The 11,441-nt window shown below is 33.5% G+C and overlaps 1 protein-coding gene across 2 annotated transcripts; it reads left to right on the top strand.

Annotated features, from left to right (window-relative positions):
• The first annotated feature begins 1,314 nt into the window (after nt 1-1,314).
• Nucleotides 1,315-8,672, top strand: LOC128680894 (odorant receptor 30a). Of its 2 annotated transcripts, none has more exons than XM_053764370.1 (5): nt 1,315-2,128; nt 4,973-5,069; nt 5,621-5,725; nt 6,281-6,433; nt 7,580-8,672. In XM_053764370.1, exons 1-5 carry the CDS (start codon nt 1,335-1,337, stop codon nt 7,634-7,636), a joined length of 1,206 nt encoding a protein of 401 aa, XP_053620345.1. In that variant the 5' UTR covers nt 1,315-1,334; the 3' UTR covers nt 7,637-8,672. The 2 variants fall into 2 exon arrangements, with proteins under 2 accessions (XP_053620345.1, XP_053620348.1); XM_053764373.1 differs by lacking the exon at nt 1,315-2,128 and adding an exon at nt 4,416-4,634.
• The last annotated feature ends 2,769 nt before the right edge of the window (nt 8,673-11,441 follow it).

Below are 11,441 nucleotides of genomic sequence, written 5' to 3' on the forward strand. Positions count from 1 at the left end.
TATTAGTAATTTTATTTTATACATAATTAAAAACAATAAATAAAATATAAACACAATTTTAATTCCCAACAGTGGGGGCAGTATTACATAGATAAAAATGCGACAATAATGTGATAGGTCATATAAATGGTGTGAGTCTTATAAAAATAGGGAGTTTATAAAAATAGAGAATAACTTTGCGCAGAGGATTGCCATAGCAGGTTAAAGGTGTAATGCTGCCAGTCTTCTTGGAACCCTTCCAAACGGCGACGAGCTAGAATCTCTTTATTATTTATGATTATAAATTTTGTAAAAAAAAAGTATGTAATTTTTTAATGTTTTATAAAAATATAATAAAATTGATCAAGATTAAAAATAGGGAAACGGAAATACAAAAATCACAACAAATGTATCTTGCCGAATCAAGTACAACTAAATCTTACCAGCAAGCCATGTATTTGGGGGAAACTATATTCATTCAAATCAATTATCGTTTGATATTTGCTGATTTTAACTCAAAATCGACTTCTTGACGACACCTGAATAGAGGAATCGATAGCAGACGTTTCCACGAATTCAAAAAGAGAACTTTCAGGAGAAAAAAGAATTATGAACGTTATTTTTTTTTCAATTATATCATGACAGAAACTAATCCTAAATCCTAATTATTGGAAGTAATTCATCAGAGCATTTTCCTCGAAAAGGTTTTAGCTTAATAATTCTTTCTAATATTGACTTTATTAGTAGTAAATAATTATCTTCATTATGGTATAGAGGATTACTGTGGTATATATTTACTCATAAAAGATTAGCACAAAAAGGTTATTTTACTTTATTGAGTTAGAAACAATATACACAAAGTATCAATCAATGAATTTAAGAACATTGTTCTTGTCGGCAAATCAATGGCCGAGGACAGAATTAGATGGAAAATGCTCCACCGAAAAGAACACAAACTATAAAAAGACAAAAATAAAAACTTATAAGAACAGTTTGACTTTCTAAAATATAACTTGTGAAAATACTTAACATTCGATTATTTTATCAAAGTTAAGTTTTAAAATTAATACAAACACAACATACATACATTACTAACTAATAATTATGTTTATTGAGTGAATTTTTAAGCCTGTTTGATTTTTGTAATTTGAGATTATAATATCCAAAGTGTATTGGTGAATATCCAAAGTTTGAAAAGAAATAAATTAACATTCCGTGAATAAGTTATAAAAAATAAACCCGGATCCCCAGCACTAATCAAATAAAGTAATTAGAAATTCCAACGGCGTTATATAATAAGCCGTGCTCGGATTTATTATCCACATTCAGTATCTCTTGACCGTTCACACTACAAAATGTATACCAAAGTTTTCAATAGACTTGAAAATCCTAAAAGACCCCTATTAGGTCCTAATGTAAGGGCTCTTCAATTTTGGGGCCTGCTGTTCCCAAAAAATACCTTCAAACGATATTTCTACTTGACCATGCATATATCAGTAGCTGTTTTCACTGCAACAGAAATCATCGATGTATGGTTTGTGAAACACAACATGAATCTTCTTCTAAATAATCTAAAGATTACTATGCTAGCTACCATGTCTGTTTGTAAAGTTTTCACTTTCTTGTATTGGCAAAAAACTTGGAAGAGTATTATTGATTACGTCACTAAAGCTGACGTCGCCCAAAGAACGACTTCTGATGATAAAAAACTACTTCTCATAACCAAATATACTATTTATTGTCGCAAAATTACTTTCTTCTACTGGTCGCTAATGTACACAACCGTTATTATTGTAATTATGACTCCAATTTTCAAATACTTTTTCTCACCAAATTATAGGGATAATGTTAAAAACGGTACAGAGACATATCTTGAAGTTGTTAGTTCTTGGGTTCCATTCGATAAAAATAATTTCGCTGGATATCTTATTGCATCTGTTTATCAATCATACGCTGCTATATATGGCGGCGGATGGATCACATCTTTCGACACGAATGCAATGGTAATAATGGTGTTTTTTAAAACAGAATTAGAGTTACTAAGAATTGATTGTGGGGATATATTTGGAAGTGAAAAGGTTCGCGTTCCCGACAAAATGATATCGGAGAGACTGAAAAATTGTCACAAAAGACACGTCGAGTTGATAAAGTGAGTATTCTTATGCATATCCTAAAATAAATGTAAAAAATGTGTTTATTCGTTTGGCCTTCTTTCGCGTCTAAACAGAGCAATTAATACATTAGATTTTTTGTATGGAGGTAGATAAAAGGGTGTAACACTTTAATTTTCTAACGGCCTAATAAGCCACTACATACCATATAGGCCACAGATAATCTATCCTAGAATTTCGATACTAATATTATAAAGATAATATATTTGTATTTTTTTTAAATGAAAAAACTTAAGACAGAAGAAACCAAATTCAAATCTTACGGTTAAAGGTATATATATATATATATATATATATATACTTATAAAAAACTAAAGACCTGTCACTTCCAAAAAAATTCAATTGTAAGTGCTCAAAGTTGAAATTTTTTTGGAAGTGACAGGTCTTTAGTTTTTTATAAGTCATATAATATAGATTATGTGAAGAATTGTCACTTCCAAAAAAAATCAATTGTAAGTGCTCAAAGATGAAACTAATATCAAGGCACTTTAAATATCTAATTTTAGGCCCATCCTTTCGATTCTAATCCTAACAAGTTATCTCCGATAATTATAGTATCCCAAATGGAAACCCAAAAATAAATCAAGCCAGCTATCACACACATAATCACTTCCCAAAACGTAATTACTAACTATCATTAGTCTAACGCAAAACTTTGTTATATTCTTTCGGTAAACTAGCGACTTTTAGGCTCCTTTCAAAGTCAAATCCTTTTAAATTAGTGTATTTCAAAAATTAGACCTTCACGTGCGCGGGCTTCATACATTCGTCACTAGTTCTTCTATTGTTGTTTTTGTTACATCTTATACTTCAATGATTGGTTACAATATTTTCCAAGAATTGGCGCAAAATAGAAAAGAATAGAGAAAATTCTAGTATAGTAGGCCAAGATCCTCTTTCGGTCGCGCAGTCCTTAAATTACCTCAGTAAATAATTTCGACAGAATCATTGCGATATTCGCATTTGAAAACATACCAGTACGTATGACAATATTAATTTTAATATGGTGGCATTAGGAGATTCTTCAAATAATCTTTAGTCTGCGTTTGTTACACGTAAAAAATATTTCTTTTTCTAGCTGTTTCTATAACACGATCAGCTTTACAATTTGTTGATATATTTATAAGAGTATAAGATATTCCACTTTCTTGTGTCGATGCAATTTTAGATGTTATTGCCTTAGTTTAAACTGTTTGAGAGAGTTTAACTACGTTTGAGAGAATTAAACTACAGTTTAAACTCGGAATCTATCCTCTCTCTGCTACCAGCAAAATATTATCGTATCGTGTGTGGTAAACACAAAAAAAGTATCGCGTATACTTCGTTTCTTATTGACAAAGAGTGAAGTGAAAATATCTTTCCGAGAAACGAAGGGAACCAACAAGTTGGAGTCTTAATCTTGGAAGTCATAAACAAAGTTTCTTAGGAATTTATCGTGCGAATGTAACAGTACAAGTTAGATTGACTTCGGTTGTTAATTTGAAAGGTACGTCGAGTACAGTTGGGCACGAAAATGCTGCCAGTGAAGTTGTAGACTTCACCCTGATAAGGACCTGTGTGCGTAGTGCGACTTTGCTATTTCCAGCTAACCAATCACAGCGCACCATTGTGACGCAACGACAACCGCACTTCAATTTTTTTATATCAGAGTTTCACTAAAAAAAATGAAATTTTCACTAGTGGGTCGCACCTATATAAAAAATATACCATGTGTTTAAAAATACTATACCTACAAATAATTACGAATACCAGCACATCTGAAATTTGCATACATTCGCATATCCTTCTTCAGTATGGATTAGTGAGCTAAATAGTTAACCCACTTGTAGTGTACAAGTTTCCTCACGATGTTTCCCATTGAAAGCATATGGTAATCTATGAAAACTATGTGAATACAATACTAAATAGGTACTTATGAGATAGATAAGTATACAAACATAAGTGACAGGAGTAGGATTATTTTTACCTATTTACTTGACCAGTAGTTATAAAGTAAATAGGTTGCCCTGAACAGATGCGGTCACCGCAGCCTTTAAATCCCTGCAGTATATATCTGGAGTATCCCACGCGCGTTGCCAACCCTTAACGATTTATTCACGCCCTTTTCGAACAAATGCATAATATATAACACAGAATTATCTGCATGACCAAATATTTTACTGTTAAATAACGTTTTAAACTTGTACTTTTGCAAATTACTACTATTTTAAATAATCAAAAACATTGCAGCAACTGTACCACATTTGCTACGGTGTGGGTGATAGCGGCAGTATCTTTTGTATTTGAATTACATACATAAATTCGCCTGTGTGTACACAAATATTTGCTGGTTAAAGCCTATTGTATTCTCACACTATTTGTTTATCTAATTTGGTTTCACTGTTAACAAATTAATAGTGTTCTTATACTTAGTCGTATTCCTCATGGCATTTGAATTGGTGGCCCAGTGGTTAACACTTTTCGCCTGTGATCGAAAGATTCCAGGTTTGAATCCTTTCAGTAATCATTAATCCGTTTAGTAGTAAATGGAGAGAATAATAAACAATTTATATATTCATTATCCTACTCGTACCACATTAGTTTGTATACCAATTTGACTCATGTATAGTAGATAAACCACCATTTGCTTCCGGTGAAGGAAAAATCATGAAGAAACCAGCACACTGGTTGATAATTAACTTATGTGTGAAATGGAGAAGACAATGGCAAACCAAGAATGTCTTTGTGTGTTTCATCTCACGTAATGATCATGAACCTCAGTCATGAGGAAATACGAATATGAATAGAAATAATAAGATAACGATTAATGTGTATCATTACAGATATTCAACTCTTTTCAACTCATGCTTATCACCGATAATGCTTCTATATATGTGCGTGTGTTCAGTGATGCTGTGCGTTACTGCATATCAAATCACAGTGAGTAAAAAATAACATTGCACTTAAAACTTTAGACGCAACAAGCTTGTGACGGCGGTTACTTTTTCTGCGAAAGCGGAATAGATACGATTTTCATACTAATTTCACCCCCCACATGGGGATTGATTTTTGAAAAGTAGCCTAAGTTTAAACGGGGGTCGTTAACATGCATACCGAATCTCATCAAAATCGGTCTAGCGGTTTACGGTTTAGCGTGAAAACGGAACAGACAGACAGACAGACAGGATAGATAGATAGACTATCGCATTTATAATATTAGTAGGGATTGATTGTCTTGTAAATAACGTAACTAGCGCTAGATTGAGTGTCTTGTATAATAACGTAACTAGCGCGTTTTTATCGATTCCTTTCAATTTATAGTGAAAACTATATCAAGCGGTGAAAATGGCCACCAAAATCCTTGTCCCTAATTGTGACACAATGTTGTATAATATCAAACTAATATAATACTTACTAACTAATAATCTTTCAAAAAAAAGACAGTTTAAAACATTTAAGGTTATTTTTTTTTATTATATATTTTCTTGTAGATAGAAAAGAGTGCAGCTCAGAGGTTCTTGACTACAGAATACTTAGTGTTTGGAGTGGCCCAACTGTTCATATATTGTTGGCACAGCAACGATGTTTACTTTGCGGTAAGCAATAATCCTGGGTTATTCCCAGGTACAATATAATACAAAATACCTTTATTGCCCATAAAACAATATCGATAAAAATATTACAACAGCAATACATGTCATATGGACCAATTACGGGCTTATTGCTAAGCAATCTCTTCCAGCCAACATTTAGGTAGTGAGAGAGGATACTAACAGAAGAGGGTATCGCAAAATTCTCACTTTTTTATGTCGAACTATTAATGATTCAGTGGCCTTAGTGTGATTTTGCTGTGCTATATCGACAATCGAAAATTTTGTAAGTAGAACGCAGCGAACCAATTACATTAGTAGTAGTGTCAATCACGCAGTGTACCTGACAAACACGTGAGAATGCTAAATGTGATTGATTCGCTATGTAATAACTTTAAAAACTATCGACGGTTAATATCGACTAGCAAAGTCACACTACGTGAATGCAGTGTGTTTGGTACGCTGCGTTACACATGGAAACCTTTGGACGGTCGATATAATTTGAAAAACTATGACCTCTAGTCTCTTATCTTGTTTATAGACTTTTAATTTTATTCACAGAGTCAGGACCTCCGCATGGGACCCTATGAAAGCACCTGGTGGCTGCACAGAGTTCACCGCAAAGATCTGTTCATCTTGGTGGCGCAGTTCAGCAAGACTGTGGTGTTTTCCGCTGGACCATTCACGAAGCTAACTGTGGCCACATTTCTTAGTGTAAAGTATTATTTTTTCTACATCTATCAGTGTTTAACTCTATAGTCGTATTTCCTCATGGCTGAGGGTCATGGTCATTACGTGAAACTCACATAGTAACTATCTTGGCACTATTGATGGAGTGGTTTGCCATTGCCTTCTCCATTTCACACACAAGTTAAGCAAGTGGTGGTCTATGAAAACTACAAATAAATGAGTAAGATTGGTATACAAACTTATGTGGCACGACTTGGATTCGAACCTGGGACCTTTCGATCCACAGGCGTCTTAAACCATTACACCACCACCGCTTCAATTAACGTTGTTTTATTACTAGACTGAATAATTATTGAATAGCGTACTCAGGAATATGCAATCGTATACTACATTTTGATGATGCCACTTTGATCCACCTCACTATTATAGAATTATCAGTAACTGGATTATTTTACTTGCTAAATATATTTGTGTGACAACAAACAATCATACGATAGATAGACTTACCACAACGCCCAACCAAATTGTACTTCCGTATGACATCGTCCGCATGAAAATAAGACTTTCACATAAAATATGACTGTTTATTAATTTACTTACGTGTACAAACTCAATGTGAAAAGTATCAAATTGTTTCATATTTCTGACAATTAACGCACCTTGCTCGGCCACCTGTTACGGCTTGCTGTTCCTCCCTCCATTACTGCTCGGCCATATTCCAGTATAAATTGTAAAGGTCACATAAGCCTTCGCAGCTGCGGTATATAACATGCGGGTTGACATCAGACAGACGTTCGGTTGTACCACAGATACATCCATTAGTTAATACACAGTGAATGGAATGTCCAAAATTGTAATGTTTAACATTTATTTTAAAAAATATGTACAAAAGGACAAAACATAGTTTGGCTCTTTTAGATAATAGGGGGCTGTTCATCGCGGGGAACCGATATGGAGCAGAAACATTTTCTAATGGCAGTCAGGTGGTCGCATGACCTGGCCAAGACAGCAGGGAAGCGATGAATACAGGCCGCTACTAATGGTAATCGTCGAAATACCTGGAAGGGGTCTACGCCGGCTGAAATGATCTCATCATGAAATACAATACATAAATATTATAATTAGAATTTGTATCGATAATGTGTTGTTTCATATTTTTTTCCTTTCCAGATTCTCAAGGGCGCCTACAGCTACTATACTCTGCTAAGTCAATCACAAATGAAATGAAATTTCATTATGTACTCGAATGTGTAGTATATTAAATTATGTAATACATATCACTACATAGTATAAAATTGATTTTTTTTGTAAAAGAAAATTAGTCTTACAAAGGGCTTGCATTAATTAAAATGTACCTAGTAATCATTTAGAGAGTACCTAAAAGAAAATTTTATTTTTTTTTCTTTTGTAGTAAATAGCATTATTGTAAACTAGCTTCTGTCCGCGGCTTCGTCCACGTGAATGTGAAACAAACATGATGACGCAGCAAAATGCTAAAAGTAATAAAAATATGAGTAACTTTTTCAACCTTATGTAGAATAACGTAAAATTTAATAATAATAATAAAAAGAAACAATACAATAAAGGAAAATATGTAGGTAGCTTAAAGTTTAGAAACACGGACACGTCTAATATATTTAAGGAAGGAAGGGCCGGAACGACCAAATCTATGCTATGCCGTGCTATGGTATGCTAACTGAAGCTAAATACAGAAAAACAAATAGAATTTCTTTTGACAGCAGTTGCGATTATCGTTATTAGTAAGTAAGTACCAAGAAATTATATTAGGTTTAGAGCTCGCGGGACACTGTCCAGATGTGTCAGCCAAAATCAATTGAATTTCGTACTATTTGACAAACGAAATTCTATTACTTGTTCGAAACTTAGCTTCAGTTAGCACAGCATAGCAGAGCACTGGTCGAGCTCGGCCCGAAAACTCAAAAACTAAGTTTCACACAACTGCTAATGACGCTGAAAATATACAGCCTTCGAAGGGAAGAATATTTTTTCCTCCTAACATTTTACCTGCGGAAAACTTTCGCTTTTTCATATTACGGTCAACAAAGGAAACCTGGAAAAGGAAACTTTTTAATTACATTTAGGGATTGGATACTAGTTATTTAGATTCTGCAAATCAATATAATCACGATTTTTTCATATCCACCTGAGCTTGGCAAAAGTGCTGGTTTTATAGGGTCAAAGCAAAGTCTAGAAATAAATCATAGACTATATTAAAGTATCTGGGAAAGCGAGGGCGTGTGCTTCCGCCCTAGTATATGGCCACTCCATATCCTCCCGTTGATGTCATACGAGGTGGGACATGGGATAGGCAACAATAGCATTCCCAAAGAGGGTTGAAGTTAGGCAGGCGGCTGGTTGTAAAATCTCATCAAAATCTCTACCTAGGATATTTTTAACGCTGAGGGCAGCGTAAAAAATATCCTTCCCCACGTCACAGCCCCATAAGCAACCAGGGAGCTACCAGCGTTTAGACGAGAGAGATAGATTTCGTAAATTTAGTAAGTTTGATTTTGTTTTTATTTACAGAAAATCAATACATGGTATGTAAAATAGGCGTTATCAAAATATTCATATGAAAAGACAAAATATTTTATAAGGCGTTCAAAATTTCAGATAATACCTCGTATTCCGACTACGAAATATTATAAACAAAATAAAATCCCCACATAACGTCATAATGACTGACTATAAAAATTCATAGCAGGATTCTAAAATAAAAATAAAACAGAAGAATACACCAAGCATATCAACTGGAGATCGTCAAGTATTTTCCCATTTACTTCCCAAGTAGTATGTATAGTGATACATAAATCAGACAGTAAATCTGTCAAATAATACAAATTTTACTGTCTACTAATAGAAAATTCTTTATTCAAATTAGATTACATTGCTCATCTAAACTGACGTCAGAATTTTACTTAAAGACAAGTCTACTATCCACTTCAAAGCGTAGGTGAATAGCAACCACATCAAACTTCACTGCAGCCTTTTCTTCAAAGACAATTTAACAAATAAGGTTCTTATTGGAATGTCTTAGGATAATATATTATAACTAAGAGGACATATGTACATTATTTTTGATGGTCTAATTTAATTGTTAAAAAATTAGATTATAAAATCATTAGTTAATATTTATTACTGCTAAAAAATCTGCTCACATCGTTTGAGATAAACGATGTGAGCAGACGTATAAATTATATTCAACTATTTATGATTTGAATTTGGAAGCATAAAATTGTGAAAACTACCACACTGTAAAAAAATAAAAGTTATTCTTCTGTGTTTCCCTATTTTGTGGTCGGGTCCCAAAATTAATATATTTTAAGCATTCATGAGCAAGTTGGAAGTCACACGAGCCGTTATTACATTTTGTGACATGTTTTTAAAGGGTTGATTTTTCCCTTTTATTTTTACTAATATTTTTCGGATTAGTATTTTCATCAACATTCAACAAGTGCTCAAATTGAACTTGAATGTTGTTTATGGACTAACATGAGTAATAAATTTTATCGTGCAACAAAAACTGCATTGCAAAAATAAATAGGCACCTATATGTATAACTAATATCTCTCTCTTACTCTCAGCCGTTGAGCGTCGGAGCCCAAGTTCTGTTTTCCTACTTTTAGATTTGCCATTCGATAACGACCGTTTCGTGACGTTTTTGAGGTGAGACGAAGCGAACCAATCACAATGCGGCGTGGTTGTCGTCGCGTCACAATGGCGCACTGTGATTGGTTAGCTGCGTCTCACTGCGAATCGACTCGATGATGAGATGAGAATATCAATATTGCACGCACACTTGTAAGAGAGAGAAAAAAAGGCCAAAAAATAATGTAATTAATAAGAATATAAGTATAGTGCATTATGTATTTGTAATTGCATTCTTGATTGAAAATGATATTTGAAAAAATAACTGGTTCGTTATATAAAAAGATCTGCGTACCTAATGAAACAAATCCCCACAGAATAAAGTCTAGTTCCAATAAGCTTTTCAATAGCAAGAAATGTAAGAAACGACTCCTCGAGGGATACTCGAGTGGCGTGTCTTTCAGATCTTGCCTGCATTTCAAATACTACTTTAGTATCTGTTTTTAGGGTACCGTAACATTTATTAAAACTATGCAAAAATAATGACGTCGCGCAGGACGTGCGGTGCGACAAGAATGGACAAGTAAAAAAAGATTTATATCATAGGAAATTTGTAGATGTTTTACACCATTTTAAAATGTCATTACTCAGTAAAAGTATTATGTGTATGGCACCTAAAATTTGTAACATTGTTCCACGACAATATAGAGATTCGAATATATATGACTGTTATCCTCCTAACCATAGTGCATGATGATGTGCGATACACAATGCGCCTGTGAGTTTTTGACAGCAAAAACACTAAGTCTATACATAATATTAATAACTAACTTTTGCCCATGGCTTTGTTTATGTTATGTTCCAATGAATTAAAGTTTTTAGATATAGGTATGCATTTTAGCATTACAGTTACAGTTTTATTATAATGTACGTATAAATACATATAGATAACGTTTAGTAGACTAATTGAAACCTCGGGCAGTTTCGATTTAATCAATTCTAGCTGCACCCCGTGGTTTCGCTCCCGTGGGAATTTCGGGATAAAAATACCCTATACCTACAGGTTATATTCTATCCGTGTACCAGATTTCATAACAATCCGTGATTTTGCGTGAAAGAGTGCTTAGTGATTAGTGATTTTGATTAGTTTAATTTTTTTTTGTTGTAGTTCAATGTAAAGAAATTATTATATTAGGGTTGTCACAAAATAAACACTAATAACTTATTTTAATATTTTAAAATAAACTGATATTTTCTATATATAGTTCCAAGTGACAGAGCCTACGAATCCCTAAATTTAATTCTAAATTCAATAATATTAATATTTCATTTAAATTTTTAAATTCAATATAAAAGCCTACATCAGCCTCATCATCAATGTCTTGCCAAACATTCAAGGTTTGCTGGTTCTTGCAACACCACC

Source organism: Plodia interpunctella, chromosome 25, assembly GCF_027563975.2.
Source record: "Plodia interpunctella isolate USDA-ARS_2022_Savannah chromosome 25, ilPloInte3.2, whole genome shotgun sequence".
In the NCBI taxonomy this organism is placed as follows: Eukaryota; Metazoa; Arthropoda; class Insecta; order Lepidoptera; family Pyralidae; genus Plodia; species Plodia interpunctella.

What these genes read in the sequence shown, in the direction of transcription:
- LOC128680894 (XM_053764370.1), top strand. Translation starts at nt 1,335, where the DNA reads ATGTATACCAAAGTTTTCAATAGACTTGAAAATCCTAAAAGACCCCTA. An exon ending in AGACACGTCGAGTTGATAAA is followed by an intron (nt 2,129 to 4,972) that starts GTGAGTATTCTT and finishes GTATCATTACAG; the next exon opens with ATATTCAACTCTTTTCAACT. An exon ending in TTACTGCATATCAAATCACA is followed by an intron (nt 5,070 to 5,620) that starts GTGAGTAAAAAA and finishes ATTTTCTTGTAG; the next exon opens with ATAGAAAAGAGTGCAGCTCA.